This window comes from Podarcis tiliguerta (genome assembly GCF_965153285.1).
Source record: "Podarcis tiliguerta genome assembly, chromosome: 2".
NCBI classification, from domain to species: domain Eukaryota; kingdom Metazoa; phylum Chordata; class Lepidosauria; order Squamata; family Lacertidae; genus Podarcis; species Podarcis tiliguerta.
Genome location: NC_139535.1, coordinates 51415722 through 51435567, shown reverse-complemented (window position 1 = coordinate 51435567; position 19846 = coordinate 51415722). Strand labels below are relative to the sequence as shown.

Below are 19846 nucleotides of genomic sequence, written 5' to 3'. Positions count from 1 at the left end.
GATTTTGGAATATCTGAGTATACCAGGGTAGCAGACAATACTATGTAGGGGAGTGTTTTATTTATTTTGTTTATTTTATATGCCAGCCTTCATCCGATGATCGCAGGGCAATTTACAATATAAAAATACATAACTATAGGCTGTATTGGATACAGTGACTGATGCAAAGAACAGGAATTCTATGTATTGATAGCAATTGTGTAGAAGAGGAAATTTTGATAGCTGCACCATCTTAAATACCCTACACTTTCTATAATTAAAGGCAGATGAATCTTGCCCTCCTTCCTATCTGATCACTTTATTGTTGTAAATATCAAGAAGGCAAGAGTTAGCCACCACACAATTGCGATTGTTTTGGTTCAGTTTAATTTCCCTGTACCTCAGGGTATTATTACACTGCAGGTGTTTCCGTTTGGAAAGCTAGAGAAGGCAGGGAATACATATTTCATAGCTGTCAACTTTTCCCTTTTCTTGCGAGGAATCCTGTTCGGAATAAGGGAATTTCCCTTTAAAAAAGGGAAACGTTGACAGCTATGATATTTGTTTATATTTGAACACAAAATCTATAAAAACAGTAATTAATGTTCTGTGATCAGTGTGGGACGAATTAACCACGGAAGTGCGGAAATATTTCTTTGTACATTTTGACATACGTATGAATGTTCTGTGTCATTTTTTAAACAGTCGCCACTTCATCCGATTCCTGCATCACCCACAAGCCCCCAGTCTGGCCTGGATGGAAGCAACTCTACCCTTTCAGGCAGTGCAAGCAGTGGCGTCTCCTCGTTAAGTGAAAGTAACTTTGGGCATTCATCCGAACCCCCTCCTCGAACAGACACTATGGATTCTGTCCCTAGCCAGGCGTGGAATACTGATGAAGACTTAGAGACACCCTACCTTCCCGTCAGGTATAGTCTCTCAGAGCCTGATGTCCTGGAAACACTCAAATCCCAGCCGTGCCGAAGCCACTCTGCTCCATCGGGAGTCATTCCTCAGGACGCTGTGGACCCTCCAGCTCTACCCCCTAAACCATATCACTCCCGCCTTCCAAACCTGGAAAACGAGGAGGGGATGATCTTGGAAGAGGATGAAAAACACCGGGCGCTCCATCGCAAAATTTCCCAGCCAACTAGCGGTGTGAAAGAGGAGCAAGCCAGGGTAGCGTGGGAGCATGGCATCAGTGAGCAGTAGGCAGAAGTGTGAGAGAAGACGGTTTGCATGATCACTCCAGGTCTGTGAAACCAGAAGACAGGCGTACACTAAGGAGGCTTCAGAGAAAAGAGAAGTGAACTGCTTTATTCTCTGCTGCTGAGAGTTAATGACTGGAGCCAGAGTTTGGGCCAGCATGTGCAGTTGCTGCTTTCCTTTTTATTTAATTTTATACTTTTAAGATTTTTAGTGTTTTGGGGTTTTGTCTATTTTTTTGCAGTGGGTGCTTCATTCCTTCTACAGTTTATCAGACAGCAGGAAGTGATATTAGCTATAGACATTTGCAGAAACTGAAAAGCATTAGGATTTTGAGGGAGGGGGGGATGTGGCATGGAATTTTTACAAGCTTTCCTTCCAGTTTTGAGATGCGCACAAGTTTTGAAGCAGTTGCACTAGGAATGTGTTTATTTGCTGTAGTAAGTGAATGCTAATTTTGAATTCAGGGATTCCGCGAAGCCAGAAGGTGCAGAGTTTTAAAGGCACTGAAGAAACGAGATCTTCCAGGCTTGAGGCATATAAACTTATTTTGCAATGGTCTCCTTGCATTGCCTCAGGTGTGCTGAAGCAATCTAACCAGTGCTGACTGGCTGCCATTTCTATTTTAAGGCATCATTTCACACAAACTCTTCTTGGCTTGGCATAGACTTTTTGATTTCCTGCTTTTTCCATTGTTATTCATCTGTATTTATTGATGCTACTGTATGAGGGAAACGCCTAACCATGGGACTTACAGCCCAGTCTTGGCCTCCCCGTGCCTCTGGTTTTTGGCACTAGCATTTTAATTCCAGTCCAGGAAGTAGAGGAGGAGTATCTTATGCCAGAGCAACTAAGAAACTAAGCTAGAATAAAAGGAAGGCTTGAGCACACGCCTGACAGTTGCTTTAAGGCTGACGATCTCGCATAGTCCAAACTACTATCTGTTGTTGTACCATCCTCCCCACCCCAGAAAAGAAAGCCTGTCTTTGTTGCATTGCTATTGGACAAGATCACTTCCAGTTACTTGTTCCAGTGTCATAGAAATACAGTGGTCTTCAGAAAATGTCCACTAAGTAAAAATTTTAGAAGCGGGTGGAGGGGGGGGGAAATATTTTTATCCTTTTTAATAAAAAGTTTCTGAAATGTTTACAAAGGAGACGACTAAGGGTGTGCTATGGTGTGTAAAATCATGATTGACTATTAGGGAACCTAAGGAATGGGGCGTTGCTTATATTTATATTCAAGAACCAGTGCAGCCAATTAACATGCCATAGTTGAACATTTTAACCAAAGGAACTGTGGGACAAGCTGCCATGAACTATATGAGTTAGAAATGTAGCTAAGTTTGGGAAAGGTGCTGGGAAATATGGGATGAAAAGGAATATTAACACATATTAAGCAATATGGCAAGGATTTGCAGATTCAAATGAATAATGCAAGATAACAATACTTGAAAGTTGTTAGGGTTTTAGTCAGCATTTTTTAAATCCATGTCATCCCAACACCTTAATAATGGCAAAGTTATATTTAATCAAGATCCAGTTTTGCTGCCCTTCCCACTGGTGGCTAAAAAAAATATGAATCTGTTTATTTTTACAATTTTTGTAGTGATACCCAGAAGCACATTATGAAATGTTTTATACTAAATGAGAAATCAGCACAGAAAATGTAAAGGATTGACTCAATTTCCAAAACAGCCAATGACAGAAACATACAGAAGGTCAAAGTTCTGGTTTCACTCTTCAATCAGTCACTATATACATTATAAAGAAACAAAAAAAAAAAAACCGTATGTACCTTGTATGACTGAAATTGCTTTTTTCTGAGGTAAGCTGCTAATGTATTTTCCCCCAAGCTCTGTCCAATGTAAACACACAGTAGTTCCATCCTTATATTTTAACGAAACACCATGGCATTAAAAACTTGCCTAGTTTTATTTTTGAGTTCGCACTAGATAGAAAATACATTTGTATTGCCTCTTTCCATTGATCCACAACCATCATTTCCCTCTCTTAAGTCAAAGTGGCTTTGCAGTGCCATCAGAAAGAAATACCGGTATCTCCGGTCAGGCACAATTTAAATGCAGGTCCTATACTTCCAGTTAATATTAGAATGTCAGACATAAATGTTACCCACTTAGAGCTCCAGGAAGTTTTTTTTTAAAGACGTAACATCTTTTTTGGAGACTAGCAGTACAAGCCTATGGACTTTCTCCTTATAGTAGGTTGCTTAGAGGATTGCAACCCACAGTATAGCTAGGGTGTTTGCTGTTGATACCTGAAAGCAGGTTGTTGTTGTTTTTACAAGTAAGGTAATGAGTTGGCAGATGTAAGCAAATATCAGCTACTTTCATAACACTCAACCTTCAGATTCCATTGAGGGAAGCAAATTTAGATGTAGTAACTAAAGCTTTCCAATTTCTACATAATGTTTGGTGTGCTTTGGGGGCTTTCTAAAAGGAAGGTCTCTATGTGTGTACATGGGTGCAATTTTAAAATGAGTTTCCACTGTATTGCAGTTGGCGAGAACTTAGCATCCGATAAATCAGGATGGATTTCTAGTTGCTGAATTGGGTATCCTATGCTGCATTACTAAAATTACTTACTAGGTATTCAGGCCACCGGCACAAGCCCCATTGAGAGGGGGGAATATGTGCTGACATGGCTTTGAAAGCCAACCTATAAAAAAGCAACATAATAATTTAGTTGGACACAGAGAGCAAAATGGAAACACATCTTTGGACAACAAAGTATGCCATACAATCATGATACTTTGGAATAGGTATAAACTGCTCCAAAATATGGTGTTCTTGTCCTTTGCCTGAAGTAGAAGGAAGGTTTAAAGACATGGATGATTGAAAAATAGGAAGAAGTAATTCCTGTTTGTAGTAGGAAATATAATTGGATTTTGTTGCCATAGCAAAGGTATAGGGATTCTTTCCCTCACAAACATCCCCACACTCATTTTTCCCCCCTTTACACTGTAAAAGGGGACTAAATCATATCTTTCCTAAGGAAGAACGAGTGAGCAGGAAATTTAGGGAGGTGATATCATGTTGCTTAATTTGTTTCCCCATCATGTTTCATGTAAATATCCCACGAATGCTGTGTATTTGTACAGGAAATTGAGCAAAAAATGTATAGATTGTGATGTCTGACTGGTACTCTGCCCTGTAAATGTATTTTTAACCTACGGCAATCTGTTGTTGTTTAAAACAACGGCAACCACAACCCCCACAACCAGTTCTCTTTTTGTGTATTCATGTTCAGAAAACCTATCATAACTGTAAGGAAAAGCAAACCTTAAAAGGAAACAAAATATTTGTACCAGAGTCCTAAAGATATTTCATTGTATATATTGTGATAGCATGTTTATGGAACCAACAAATAAGTGATGTGAATTTTAGGTGTAAATATCTGCTGTTTTGTTTTGGATTTTCCTCCCTTCCCTTCCCCATTCACTCAACTGCTGTGATGTTGAATTAAAAATTAATACTTGGTATTAAAAAGCATTGAGCAGATGCTCCAAGGTACCCATGAGATATTTATTCAGATGCCACAATGTATCTTACATATAAAAGCTGGTGCTCAGTAAACTCTCATGGTGTTGACGTCCTACAGATTTCCTGTTCAGGTGCTGTCAATTGAAATTACACACCAATAAGTTTAGGGGTGGGAAACTATTGAAAAATCAGGAAAATGGGAAGAATGCTGCAATCTACTTCATGGGGAAATTGATAAGATCATCTGTTATTAACTAACCGTGTTTTACCCAGCAGTATTATCCCTAACTAAAAATATTTTCCCCAAGATTTGTGGGTACCATTTTCACTTTTTTTAAAAAAAAGCATTGTAACCAGTAAATCCCTAGATGATGAAACCTTGTTGCTAGAAGAAAAGGGGATACTTGCTTCTTGCTAGAAAAGGTTTTCATCTTGCTTTATGGGACCCAAAGAGGTAGAATAATCCCACACCTAGTGAACTGCCCTGCAGAATACTCATGGATTCTCTGACTGGCTTTCTCTAATGTTTTAGCACTCTGTGACAGCCAATTACCACCGTGTCTCTAAGTTCATTGAAATAGCTTGGCATTGGTGCCAATCACAAGCTGCATTGGTTTTGCCTTTAGACTCCTCTTCTATCAAAACAGAAACATGCCCTGCATCTGAGCAGTAACCACACCAGAAAGCAGCTTCTGGAGCTGGATTTAGAGCGTTGGCAGCCATTTTCCTACTCACGGAAAAACAGTGTAAGGACCAGAATAGGGAATGCCCCATCACACTCACGGCTAATTATTAAATACATAACGAGAATTATTGCAGATAAATTCAGAAGCAGAAAACCATGTGCAACACATGGAAAACAGGCATGCCTAATACCTTTTGAGTCAGACTGAATGGATGAAAGATAGGAATGGAACAAAAACAGCAGCTCAACCCATCACTTAGCAGATATGATGGCATAATATGGGGGCAACTTTCTTCCTGGGCTCAGGTCTTTTGTTAAGCTTTAGCCAGGTGATGAGCATAGTGAGGGTGGTCTTAGGGAAGTTGAACACTACCTACGAACCTAAGACCCTGCTGGGTCAGGGCAAAGACCCATCTACTCCAGCATCCTGTCCCCAGTGGCCAACCACATGCCCATGGGAAGCCCACAAGTTGGACCTGAGTGCAGCAGCGCTCTCTCCACTTGTAATTCCCAGCGACTGGTATTCAGAAGCAGACCATCTCCACCAAAACCTATTCAGGGGGATTGTGAGGTCCTTTCCAGATACAGATAGATGCACACACCATCAAACATCTTTCCTCTACTCAGCACATTTCCCAGCACTCAGAACAATGATTATTTTGTTGCTGAGATGATATTGTCTCTTCCCCCTACCGCCACCTGATATAATAGTGAGTGCTATGTAGAATGTGGTTATGCAAGTATAAGTACCTATTGCAGTGTCTGTGACATCACTGGCAACAAGCAGCACAGCTCCTTTGTACGCCATTTTGTAACCTTTAATTTTGTTCCCCAATCTTGTCTTGAGGCTGAGCATTCTCCCATCCAAACATGTATGCACTCTTTAAGCCCTTTAACAGCAACTTAAAATACTTGCTTAATTTTTTTCCTTGTTTTTTTTTTATGTCAACATACTGATTCTGAGTATATTGTTGTATTAATATATTACTACTGATGTGAATATTGTCTATTTTAATGCTGTTGAATGTATAGTTTATTTGATCATATATAATTGTAATTCTGTTAAAATATGAACAATTAATAAAAATATAAAATATAATGAAAGGGCCAAACATGAGCAGGGATCCACCTCCCATCATCTCCCCACCACACACAATATTGCCATGTCATTTCACAACCATTTTTCATTCTGTTCAATTGCTCTTCTTCCCAAGGAGTTCTTGGAGGCTGTGTGCTCTTCCACTCCAGTGCAGGACGCACTTTTCCCATTAAAGAAATAGTACTTTGGCCACCCTATATATGTGTTTCTTTCATAACGAAATCTGGGATGAGGGTTGTTTTCTAACAAGGCCCAAATACTATTTAGAATACTTACCATAAAGATAACTTATTACAGTTAACAGAAATAATTGGATCCATCAGTCAGTTTCTCTATGTAGGGGGGGGGGTAGCAGGGAGAGAGGGTTACATGCACAGATCAGCCGCAGTATAGACCTTTGATTGCTTCCTGTGTGCCAAAAGGATAAATCTAAATATCTACCATCTGTGCATATAGGCACAGGGTGTGCACCATTAAGTGCATTTCCCATTAACCTGCACTGTATGAAGATGAATATTCTCTGGGCATTACAGGTTATACACACCTTGTTTGCCTGACTACATCTTCAAAGCGATGGAGTTTGAACCATGTAAACACAAGCTCTATAGTATCTGCCTTGATCTATGTGATAGTTCAACCTGAGCTCACTGATGGGTGATTAGACTTGGAGGCAAGCCTCAAGTTTGAAAGTTACTATTCTAGTCTGTCAGAGCAGCGTCCCACAGAATGAAGGTAAGCTTTTTATCCACTAGACAAACTACTGGCCATCCAGATATCATGGACTATAACTCCTATCAGTCCTTAGCCTTGACTTTTTCTTTTTGTGCTTGTGTGGGAGTTGGGAGTCTCAGCAACTTCTGGAGCACCACAGGTTAGCCTTAAAGGCAGGTGAAGTAAGCTGAAGATATGTCCTTTAGCGAAAATAAAGCGAGGCAGTGCTTAGCTAAGTTAAGAAAATGAATGCAAGGTAAGTGGTCCATTCTTAACATAAAAAGGATTTGGCTGAGATATTTAGGTTAGAACTGCAGTCTTGGGAGCCAACTCATTTAGCAACAAGGAAGTGAGACAATTGCCTGCTATTGAATTGCCCATATAAATAGTACAAATTGTTAAGATTCAGTGGAATTGTGCTCCTTTTGTCTTTCAAAGGTGTAGGAACCTTCAGTCACTCAATTTCTATCTAGTACCTTGCAACATCTCCAGGTTCTCCAGGATCTCATCCTAACTACAGCATTTCTATGGACCATATCAAGCAGAAATCTATTGGGCATAAGAATGGCTAGAATGTGTAGGACTTTATAGGGTTGAAATAAAAGGGTGAGGTAGGCTTGGTTAAAGACGTAGAAGAACCAGAAGCTGCCTCCGAAGCCAAGTACTGTTTTTGGTGGATGCTGTCCGAAGCAACTCTTGGCTATGGGGGAAACAGTGAGTGATAAAGGAGTGTGTCTCCCCCCACTTTTCATTCCGCTTTTCCTTCTTTGTGGGGAAAGAGAGAGGCATCTCTACATTTTCATTCTGTTGCATAGAGAAGAGACTTTCGTCAGCACATGTGAATGACTTGAGTGTGTCTATATGCATATGGATATATATTTTTTTCCAAAATGTATCTAGTAAAATAATGTTTAAATATGGGTTGCAGAAATTAGATACTCTGTAATTAAGATGTAATGGATTTTACAGTTTAAGGAACCAATTGTTGGTTTTAAATAAGTTCTCTGCTAAAAATAAATAAATACTCTGATTATGGTTGGCGTGCATTTTCATCACTCTTAACAAAGATATGACTATAGATGATCAGCTGATAGGCTGTTTAATATTCAGCATCTTCATCACGTACCAGAACTCTGTGCCGGGAGAAGCTTAACTCTCATGCCATGACCCAACTCGGCAATAACCACTCCAGGCAAGGAAAAACAAGGCAATTCTCCTCAAGTACACAAGACGGAGCTGCATTCTATTCCTATTTTTGCTTCATTAGCACTATTGGGCTGTGCCAGTTCCTCCAGGGTGAGCAAAAAGTTGGTTTCAACAGCTGGTGAGAAAAAAAGGAAACCTACACATAGCAAATATGGGAAATAGTGCTAATTATTCATGTGTATACATACCAATGCAAAAGCAAACTTTATGTTTATTCCATAATCTCATTTTGCTGCAATTACCTGTCAGCATAGTGATGCATTCTACTTTCATGGGCATTACGTGTAGCACAAATAAATACTGTGGGGAGAGGATAGAGCTGGGGACTTTCCTTTTTTAATTCTGAATCGTAATCCAGCTAAAAGGAGTGCAGGTATGTTGCAAAGAAATACCTACGTAATGTAAAATGTGTGTTGCACACTTCACTTAAAAGGTCCCACGCTGCACTAAGGATTTTTATGTCTCCACCATGTGAGGCTTATAATTTGTATATTAAAACATTTCCCTTTCTAGCGTTTGGCTCCAATCTCCCGCTCCAAATGAGTGTCTCTCAAATACGCTTGTAAATTGCCTTGGGCAAGCAAATACGCATTCCTAGGTGCCCCTGAAAATGACTGGTCTGCAGGACCTGTATCTTACAGATTAGTAGGAGTGCCCTCTTGCCCAACGCATACACATTCTATACGTGGCACACCTGCTACGCACGTGGGGCATCTCCCGTTTCAGACCAATGTTTATTGATGCTGTTGCTACAGCCGCTACTACAGTGGTACCTCAGGTTACATACGCTTCAGGTTACAGACTCCGCTAACCCAGAAATAGTGCTTCAGGTTAGAACTTTGCTTCAGGATGAGAACAGAAATCGTGCTCCGGCGGCGCGGCGGCAGCAGAGAGCCCCATTAGCTAAAGTGGTGCTTCAGGTTAAGAACAGTTTCAGGTTAAGTACGGACCTCTGGAACGAATTAAGTACTTAACCTGAGGTACCACTGTACAAATTTCTTCTCATTGCTATGGCTGACTGATTTTGAAATCCTGAGGTCACGATTTGTATGACTCTTGTGCAGCCTTTGGATTAATGGCAGCCCACTTAAAGCGGGCCTTATCCTTTACCCGCGAGGCCCGGAGCTGCCACTGGTTTCCCGCAGATGGGCTCCGGTCCCACTTGCGCCCCTATTGCTGCAATGCCACATTTTCCTAACCGAGAGGCTGCTCGTTGGTAAAGAGGAAATACTGGCTCCTAACAAACACCAGCTTCCGGCTCGGAGGTGGGCTCTTCCTTCCACACGTGCACTTGCCTCTCTGAGCTTCAAGGGCCGTGGGAAGCACAGCCCGAGGCGGGCCGGCAGTGGTGACGGCGCGAAATCCTGCCCGAAACAAATATGGCGGTCTCCGCCTCCTTACACCTTTGCCGTAAACTGCTAGGGCTCCGCCGCCGGGCACGCTTCGCGCTCAAAGTGCGCGTCGACTGCCTCGTTTCATTCGGAGGCGGCTTGTCCAATCGGCGGCCGCCAACTCTACTGTCCCGAAAGCCCGCCTGGCCAACCGGCAAAGGGAGCGTGGAGACTTGCAACGGAGTGCTCCAATGGCAGCCTCGTACGTAGCAGGAAGAGGGGCAGGGCAGCCAATCGGGTTGCGGGTGGGCGGCGAGCGTGTCGTCAAGGTGCCGGCTGTGGAGGGGCTTTTTCCCAGTACGAGCCGAGCGAGCGGCCGAGGCGGGCGGTGAGAGGGAGGATGCGGGCAGCCAACGGGCTTTGGGCGGCGCTGGCCTTGATCCTGCTCCCTGGGGAGAGCCACGCTCTGCGGGAGGGAGACTGCGAAGGTGAGTCGCCGTCCCCGCGCGGATGGTCAGGGCAGCGACCGGCGCGGAAGGGGGTCCCCGGGGCTTCGCGGAGGGAGGGAGGGAGCGCGTTGCTGGGGTGGCCAGGTGGCAACGGCGCCTCCCCTTCACGAACACGGCCTCCCCTTGGCTTGGAAACCAGAGGCGAGTCTTGCCTCAGCCGCTGCTTCCACGCTTCTTTCCCCGGCCCGGTGCCGCTTTCCTCTCAACGGGAGGGACGCTGGACCCCCACATCGCAAGGCTGCCATGGGGAGGGAGATGCCCTTGTAGCTGCCAGCCAGCGCCAGCGAGTCGGTTTGAACCAAGAAGGCTATGATCAGTGCGAGTGGCTGCGGGAGCTTTGGGAAGAAGGGGAGGGGGGGTTTCAAGTACCCTGCTTGCTCTGGCGCTGTGAAGCCCATTGAGAAGATGCAGCTGCCCAATGGGTTTCCCCAGAAGCTGCTTATATAAGGGGTAGGGATAGACCTTTTCTGCTGTGGCACCCTAGCTCAGGAATGCCTTTCCTTTTGAAATTCCTTTGCTCCCAGACTACTAGCATGCAGGCACTAGGTGGAAATCAGACTGGCTTTTCAGACTCTGGGGCATTTGTGCTTTTTATGTTTGATATTAATGTGTTCCCTTTCCCCCCCTTTGGATATGTGTTTTAAACAGGCTATTCTTTATTGTGACCTGCCCAGAAGTCCTAAGATGTGGGTTATAAGTTGCCTAAACAATCTCTTACCTCATTCCTTTCTGTAATTGTGACCTTCAGAGTGATACTAAGTAGGATATGCTGTGAATTATATCTACAGCTTTTAATGTTTGATGTATCACAGTATTTTAATATTCTTTTGGAAGCCGCCCAGAGTGGCTGGGGAAACCCAGCCAGATGGGCGGGGTATAAATAATAAATTATTATTATTATTACAGTGTGATATAGTCTCTATAATTGTAATGGCATGTATGGGTCCTCCCTTGTATGACTTAGTAAATGGTTACACCCACAGGCTGAAGGTCTCCTGTATGGTACTTATGTTCCTGGTTACACACTAATGCAGAAGACTCTGTTCCAGTATTTCTAAATGTTCAACCCTTAACTGAATGAGCAGCAGCTTGAGGAGCTGCATTTATTTATGTATATTTGTTTCATGACTTGACTGAAGCCAAAGTTTGTTTCTGGAACCAGCTTTGAATAAAAAGTTTCATCCTTGGAACACAAGGAATAATAGTGTTTTTAATCATGTGCAGAGTGCTGCTAATTCATGGTTGATAACACACAACAATTCTGGATTGTATTATTTTCCCTAGAATTTCTGCATTTCAGAAACCAAGCACATCTCAGCTATAGTCTCTTGATCTTAACAGAGAGAATATGGCTCAGCCAAGGCAAAAACATCTTATAAGGCAGAGGTGGTGCCCCATTCCAGGTGCCTGACACAGTCCACCTCCCCGCCCCCCAAATTCTCCATTAATTTTGGCAGTGGCAGCAAAAAAGGTATCACATTGGGGTGGCTAGATCTAGCATCCCACTGAGAATGCAAATTGCTCCCACCCCAGTCATTGGATTAAATATTTGATAAGCAGAGAAGAAGTGATGACACCCCCCCAAGCTGGTCTTCATGAATCAGCTGGGGAGACAGGCTGTGTGCAAAACTGTGGCCACATCCAACCCTGCCCAAAGATTAACGTGAAAAAGGGTAGCTGTTGTAGCTAAGAACGGATTTGGACTGCCATGTTGTATGAAACATGCCCCTTGACAAGGTAGTCTGCTGTCATAAATATGCCAGTAGTTCATCTTCTGCACTAGTGTGTTGGCTTTTGATCTGCTATGCTTCATTCATTTTGTGTAAGTTAAAAAGAAGAGAGGAGAATTTCGGGGAAGAAGTTCATTTCAGCGTTATATCTCCTTCACTTTACAGTGTGTGTTTCATTCTTGGGAAGATTCTACCAGAGCCTAAAGGAGAAGAATGTTGAGTTCACACCAAACAGTATTGAAAAAGAACTTTTAAAATCCTGTAAAGAAGCAAAAGGCAAAGAGAACCGTCTGGTAAGTATTTGTAACTGGGTTATGTATTTAAAACCTTTTTACCTCATTCTTCAGCTGAAAAGGCAGTTTGTTCAGCTAATTAAAATGAGAGTCCCTCTGCACAGGCTTAGTTTTTTTTTTAAATGCCAGGTGACAGTTGAAGGAGGGAATGTCCATTGGAGCTGGTCAAGTTCTGGTCGTAATTGGAATAAAAAACATAACTTAAGACAAAGAGGAAATAGTGAATGCACCTGTCTGTTTGTATATATATTCCAACAATTTATAAATGGGTTCACACTGTAGTTTCTAAGCGGCCTGCAATAATGATACAGAAGAGATACAATCAGTTCAAATTAGGCATAAAAAACTTGCTTAATATGCTGGCTGAAATGAAAAGGGCTTCACTAAGCACTGAAGGTTTAGTAGGGAAGAGGCCTATCTGATCTCAGCCAGGAGGTTGTTCCATAGAGTTGAGCCCACAATACTAAATGCACAGCTTCTTATAAGACACCTGTATCATGCTGACAAAGTATTACGCTCAAGCAAGCACCACTGAGATTCTTATAAGAAATTCTTCTTTTTAATAAATTTAGAAAAGTGTGTTGCAGTCATCCAACTTAGAAGTAAGAGGGGCATATGTAACAAGGCGTAGACCTGTTTTTTGTTTTGTTTTAAAGAGTGCAGCTGCCACAGAAGCCTGTGCAGAAGTCCTTCTCTAACAGTAGTCACCACCTGGGCAGCTGAGAGCAATGCTCTTTCCAAGAGGCCTCCCAAACATGGACCTGGTTTTTACAACAGCTGATAGCCCTGGGGAAAATACATTCTATGTGTAGTCTCTGAAAACATTTTTATTTAACCAACAGCTCTTTGGTCTTGTCAATTTTAATTTTAAACATCAACCTTGGTGTGTATGCCAATATCCAGACCAAGGTGAGCACTTTGTTAGCGTAAGCACTTCTGCTTGCCTGATGGCACAGTCTCCCCTCTTCTTCCATTGGACCCCAATGTGTTGTTCTGGGGATTCTCCCAACACACACACACACACACACACACACACACACAGCCAATTGGAAGGAAAGGCTGGGGAAGACCTGTTGCACTAGCAAAAGTCTGTGTGGGTTTCCAGTAGCAGGACTGGTTAGTTTGAATACGTCCCCTTCACTGGATTCATACATTCTTTGCTCATTTCAAATGCCAAGTCAGGACCTAACTGATTTCCATTCAAGGTCCACTTGAATGGTGAGTCAGTAGCTCATTAAATCAACCCACAACAAAGTAGAAAGTGGGTTGCACTGGAAACGAGCATACACACGAGGCAAAGCCAGGACTGTGCAATTAACTGCAAGTAGCCTCAAGCCATGGAGTGTAATATGTCTGCTTGATGTATTTGTTATAACTAAGTAGTGGGGCATGATACTGCTTGGGACTAGGTACAACTCAAGACAGTGTGAGGTACATCCTCCCCTTGCTATTGACAGACATAAATGAGGTTGTGGTACAGCAAGGTGTGTAATTGCTCAAGCTCTTTCTCCAGTTACCACCAAGCTGCAATGAGGGGAGGAAGAATATAGGAAGCTGCCTTATACCAAATCAAATGATTGATCTATCTAGCTCAGTATTGTTTACAGCAGCAGTAGGGAACGTCTACCCTGTGAGCCTAATTTGGCCCCTGAGGTTCTCCCCCCCCCCCCAAAAAAAACAACAACAACACATGGCCACTTGCCTCACATATGATATTATATGTGTCATCTGTGGGGCATGTAAAGATAGTAGCTGCAAAAGAACATTTGGAAGGTTAAAGTACACCTGATTGATCCTTGTTGACCACTGTCATGGGGGATTGGCTGCGCTAGGAAGTTCCCAGCAGGAATTCCCTAATGCAGTCTCCTTCAAAAAAGAGCTCTTGGCACTAATAACCAATTGGTGCTGACAGCCATAAAAGGGATTCGGCAAACCCCTTTGCTGGCATCAGGTAATTGACTGGTGGGTGGCCCAGCTGTCCAAGTTGACCTTTGGAGAGGAAGGGACCCAGCCACTAGGCATCTCCACTCCCAAGTCTACATTGGCTGGTAGTGGCAGTTCAGGGTTTCACACAAGGAGCATTTCCAGCCCTACCTGGAGACACCAAAGATTGAAACTGAGATCATCTGTGTACAGAGCAGATGATCACCCTCCCCATAGAGCATGGGTGGGGAAGCATTTGGCCCTGGTGGGCCAGATCTTTATCTCCCCCAGCCCCACGGACCAATTTTTATAGGTGGGCAGGACCATCCACCTGCGAATCATGCAGCATTGTTATCATGTTGGGTGATTGGAACCTGTCAAAGTTCACCTGCAAATGTAGGGGGAAATAGTTAAAAGGGCTTGGTCAGTCCCATGCTCAGTGATTCTAAAGTGGCAGACAATGAAGTGGGATGGCAGAAGCAGAGATGGGCTGGGTTAGAATGGTTCTGTGTTTCTCTTGGGGTTCTGTGGCCAAATAAACTTCTTGTGTGAATTGTAAGGACAGGAGACCTAGTTGTGTCTATGACGCCTGCTCTCACAAATATATCCTTTTTAGATTAAAAAATAGTCTGGAAAAGTCAGGTGACCCATAATCAAATAAGTTATGTTTGTCCACATGCCGCCTCTAAGACAAAGTTAAATCTCTCCAAGTCAAGATTGGGGAGCATGTGAACCTCCAGATGTTGTTGGACTACAACTCCCATTGGCACCAACCACTATGGCGATTGGTCACAAATGATGGAAGTTGTAGTCCAGCAACATTTGTAGGACCACATGTTGCCATTCCAGATCTAGGTGGTAGAAAGGCTCTGAATGGTGTGATTGATCTTGCATATTTCCTGTAAAGAAAAAGCAGCAACTCCTTGGAGTACTAAAAGTTCCTAATTAAGCTAACAGCCAGCACTTTCCTGTGTGAGACAAATTCTTCTGAAAAGGTTCAACCAAGAAGAAATTATCTTAAAATCATTGCCTGACCTCTCATTTTCTATTCATTACCTTCTAGTGCTATTACATTGGAGCAACCAGTGATGCAGCCACTAAAATAACTAATGAGGTGTCAAAACCCCTAAGTAATCACATCCCTGTTGACAAGGTTTGCGAGAAACTGAAGAAGAAAGATAGTCAGATCTGTGACCTGAAATATGGTGAGTATAAGCAGATTACCAGTGATTGTTACTTTGGTCCTTGATATCTTCCTTATGTAGAGAGAGCAAGAGTGCTAAAGTTACCGGCTGTGTTGTGGTAGAGAGGAAATGACTTGTGCAGTCATCTTGAGTTAGCCTGGCAGTATGGCCCATTGGAGAAAGTGCAACATACTTCCAAGTAAAAGACAAGATCTTACGCATATCAGTTAGATAAAACTTTTTCTCCATTCCCCCTGCCCCCAATCATACAGATAAGGAAAATGGTAATAGAATTAATTCAGTACCAGAGAACTGCATTGAAACAGTGAAGACCCAACATGGTTCCTAGGAAAATACGATACAAATATAGCTCTGAACTATGGGCTGCTTATGAATATTGCTGAGGAGAACATGAGGTCGTAGAGCAGGAATGGAGGATCTGTGGCCCTCCAAATGTTGGTCAACAACTTCTGTCATTCCTGACCATTGGCCATATTTGAACTGATAAGAGTCCAACAACATCTGGAAGGCCACAGATTTCCACCTTACTATAGAGGATCATCATCTAGCTAGCTATTGGGTTTTTCATAGACAGTAGTTTTATGGTGAGGATGCTGAACTGTGACAATGGACTGATCAGATTTCAGACAAAAGGTTGAGCTAAGTTCCATACAGCAGACAAATTATGGTTTATCTGTCGGCTCCCACCAACAGACATGTTTTCATTTCATTTTGGCGAGCCACAGTTGCTAATATATTCCAACCAGGCAAAGTATGCTTTGTCACAAACCAGGGAATTGGAGTACATATTTGAAAGATAATCTGCACGTGGCCGTTGTGTCCAGTTGGGGCTGTTCGCTTGTTGCCTAGGGATGTCAGAGATGAAGGGCAGCACGCTCTTGCTTCTGACATCAGCCACTGAGCCAAGGGCGACTAGGCCACTTCCCTTGCCTCCAGGAAGAACTTCAATGCAAAATACCTCCATGATTGCTTGACCTCTTATATTCCAGCTCCCATCACTGAGTTCATCTGCAATAGTGCTCAGGGTACAGCCTGTTAACTGCATTCTGTTCTCGACTCCTACTATACATTCCAGTGTCTTATCTTCCTCAAGTATAGATATTATCTGTGAAAACCTGTGCTCTTAATGAAATAGTCTCTAGGAGGTGCTATGACTTGTACAATTTCAGCTATGTGATAGCCATGTTTTGTGTCTAAGGCTGCATTCCTATGATACTTGAACTGGGAACAAGTCCTCCTGAAATTTCTGAATTGTGGTCAGTTAAACTTGTGGACTAACAATGCTTCATACAGTAATATGCCCTTCTCTTTATCAGATAAACAGATTGACTTGAGCACTGTGGACCTGAAGAAACTGAGAGTCAAAGAACTGAAGAAGATTCTAGATGACTGGGGGGAAACATGCAAAGGCTGTGCAGAAAAGTCAGATTACATTCGGAAAATCAATGAACTGATGCCTCAGTATGCACCAAAAGCAGCCAGTTCACGGACAGACCTCTGACCACCATAGTGGCCTCTAAATCATTAGCAAATCAAACACAAACTATGTTAATCTTTCTATTTTCTTTTCTGGAAAGCTGTTTTTGTAACTTATTTAACTGGGTTTCAAGTGTCAAAGTGAAGCGGTTCTTGCAATGCTGGTTCAACTGCCTCGTCGTGTCTCAAGTTTTTATTTCTTTTGTCTCCAATTTATGTTTAAGACATTGACGTATGTATGGGATTTTTGAAATAAAAGTTAAGAAAGCCAGTCTTGTCAGTTGCATTAGTAGGATTTGTATGAGTTTTATGCAAGTCTGGCTGATGCCAACACAGATCCTTACTTCGTACTTGGTGCTTTGATATTTAGGACTCATCTACACTTCCATTTGCTCTGCCGCTTTCCCCTGGGGAAACCTGCTTTTTACCAATGAATCGGAACAAACAGCAATCAGGTGTTCCACAGATTGCATTTGTTCTGATTCAGCAGGTTTTTCCAGAAAAAGCTGTGGGGAAAACAAGTAATTGCTTGGACCTGTGCTTTCTAGGCACAGGACAAGCAGAAAACCTCTTGGACCCATGCTTTTAGGAATGGGATGAGTGAGAATGGGTGAGCCCTAATAATGACCATGTTTTGATAAAATGCTGGGCTAGTGTGGCTTCTGAGATACCTCCTCTCCTGACTAATGCCTTGTAAAATCTCTGCATTTTGCTACTTCACATCCAGGTGAACATGTGCGCTATATTTGGTCTTTGGATTGTTGCATGGTCTTAAAGAGCCAGTTCGTGCTACCTGAAGTTGTTAAGAAAACGGTACTTTGCTTTCAAAAATTTAAGCCCCTGATCCTGTACAGCTGTACAATCAGTCCGAGTGCTGTTTTTCTACAGCTCTGAGGTAAACCAACACCATCTATGCAAGATAACTTCCTTGTATTCTGATTCTGTATTTACAGTTGTCAATACAGTACTGAATACAATCCTGACCAGCTACATCTATGTAAGGCAGCTGAATCTGGAATACGTAGCTTCTGTATATCCATGAAATAAAAAATAAAATGGGTAGGGGTTGATTTCGGGTTCTCTCGTGCTCTTGGAAAGCTTTTTGGCAACTTCAGTTCACAAGTAAAAGAAGCAGTTAATATATACTAATGTAATAAAAGAGTGTGTTGTACCAGGTCATTTATGGAGACACCTTTAAATGACCACACACACAAAATGCAGTTGTGAGCTAAACCCTTCATATATGGGTGGTTGCTGCCAAAATCTCAATTCTCACCAAAGTTTGACTAAAAACAGCATCATAGAGAAAAATATATTGCTCTTGAGAAAAATTACGTGTTTTAAACAACTTTAGGGCAGTTACTGTTGACAGATTACCCACCTGCATAGCCTCCCCCACCTCGCAGAAAAGACTGTTTTTGAAAAGTACATCATATATTTAAACTTCTGTTACAGCACAATCTCATGCACATTTACTGTTTTATGTGCTACATGTCTGGTCTCTTATAGGACAAAATAACTTGACAGCATGGTTCTGAATGGGCCTGCAGTATTTTAGTATATATTTTTAATCAAGGTAATACAAAATGAAAGGATTTTGACTTTTTTAAGCTTATCCTTGGCTATATCCAGTGTTCTAGGTGCATTTTGCGACAATGAATTTCATTAGTTTCGGAGCTCTGGGTGCAGTACTGCGCCTAAGATTTAAGATTAAAACTGCAGAGTGGAAGGAAAGGAGGACCTTTTTCTGCCTCCCCACTTCCAGCTACTCTGAAGACTGGAGAAGAAACCCTTTAAAGAATATTAGGGGGGTGGGCAGGAGAAGGACTAGACCATGTGAAAAATGAAAATATTTTAGCTGCAATTCATTTATTTTCAGCTTTGTATTCTTGTTATTTAAAAAGTGCGCCTAGACATTTCATTGTTGCACCGATAACCTAGGTTTAAGGTGCCATTTAGCTTTGGTTCTCATATCTCTGTTTCTAACACTATGTCTGAATAGATGAAAAAGACACCGTGGCTCCTTTACGTAACTAACAAGCTTTATCCTAGAATCCTAGAGTTGGAATAGACCACAAGGGCCATCGAGTCCAACCCCCTGCCAAGCAGGAAACACCATCAGAGCACTCCTGACATATGGTTGTCAAGCCTCTGCTTAAAGACCTCCAAAGAAGGAGACTCCACCACACTCCTTGGCAGCAAATTCCACTGTCAAACAGCTCTTACTGTCAGGAAGTTCTTCCTAATGTTTAGGTGGAATCTTCTCTCTTGTAGTTTGGATCCATTGCTCCGTGTCTGCTTCTCTGGAGCAGCAGAAACCTTTCTCCCTCCTCTATATGACATCCTTTTATATATTTGAACATGGCTATCATATCACCCCTTAACCTCCCGTTCTCCAGGCTAAACATGCCCAGCTCCCTTAGCCGTTCCTCATAAGGCATCGTTTCCAGGCCTATGACCATTTTGGTTGCCCTCCAGAGCAGAATACAGTGGCACTATTACTTCACTTGATCTAGATGCTATACCCCTATTGATGCAGCCCAGAATTGCATTGGCTTTTTTAGCTGCCACGTCACACTGTTGGCTCATGTCAAGTTTGTGGTCAACCAAGACTCCTAGATCCTTTTCACATGTACTGCTCTCAAGCCAGGTGTCACCCATCTTGTATTTCTGCCTCCTATTTTTTTTTGCCCAAGTGCAATACTTTACATTTCTCCCTGTTAAAGTTCATCTTGTTTGTTTTTGCCCAGTTCTCTAATCTGTCAAGGTCGTTTTGAAGTGTGATCCTGTCCTCTGGAGTGTTAGCCACCCCTCCCAGTTTGGTGTCATCTGCAAATTTGATCAGGATGCCCTTGAGTCCATCATCCAAGTCGTTGATAAAGATGTTGAATAAGACCGGGCCCAAGACAGAACCCTGTGGCACCCCACTAGTCACTCTTCTCCAGGATGAAGAGGAACCATTGATGAGCACCCTTTGGGTTCGGTCAGTCA

At 42.6% G+C, this 19846-nt stretch overlaps 2 protein-coding genes and 1 long non-coding RNA gene across 15 annotated transcripts in view; 2 read left to right on the top strand and 1 right to left on the bottom strand.

Moving 5' to 3' along the window:
- Positions 1 to 5019, top strand: part of DOCK3 (dedicator of cytokinesis 3) — a 137028-nt gene extending 132009 nt beyond the window's left edge. For all 13 annotated transcript variants that reach the window (XM_083429275.1, XM_083429281.1, XM_083429280.1 and 10 more), the window contains one exon: positions 685 to 5019. In XM_083429275.1, the coding sequence (XP_083285401.1) occupies positions 685 to 1191 (507 nt within the window). In that variant the 3' untranslated portion in view covers positions 1192 to 5019. The remainder of the gene's footprint in view (positions 1 to 684) is intronic.
- Positions 5020 to 5028: 9 nt separating this feature from the next.
- Positions 5029 to 9821, bottom strand: LOC310672424. Its single transcript, XR_014508564.1, has 2 exons — positions 9499 to 9821; positions 5029 to 8503 (listed from the first exon to the last, which is right to left on the bottom strand). It is a non-coding gene; the product is annotated as an uncharacterized lncRNA (long non-coding RNA).
- A 217-nt stretch (positions 9822 to 10038) lies between these two features.
- Positions 10039 to 17126, top strand: MANF (mesencephalic astrocyte derived neurotrophic factor). The gene is made up of 4 exons (XM_083428614.1): positions 10039 to 10207; positions 12124 to 12251; positions 15238 to 15379; positions 16696 to 17126. Exons 1-4 carry the CDS (start codon positions 10120 to 10122, stop codon positions 16878 to 16880), a joined length of 543 nt encoding a protein of 180 aa, XP_083284740.1. The 5' UTR covers positions 10039 to 10119; the 3' UTR covers positions 16881 to 17126.
- Positions 17127 to 19846: the final 2720 nt, after the last annotated feature.

What these genes read in the sequence shown, in the direction of transcription:
- MANF (XM_083428614.1), top strand. Translation starts at nt 10,120, where the DNA reads ATGCGGGCAGCCAACGGGCTTTGGGCGGCGCTGGCCTTGATCCTGCTC. An exon ending in AAGGCAAAGAGAACCGTCTG is followed by an intron (nt 12,252 to 15,237) that starts GTAAGTATTTGT and finishes ATTACCTTCTAG; the next exon opens with TGCTATTACATTGGAGCAAC. An exon ending in GATCTGTGACCTGAAATATG is followed by an intron (nt 15,380 to 16,695) that starts GTGAGTATAAGC and finishes TCTCTTTATCAG; the next exon opens with ATAAACAGATTGACTTGAGC.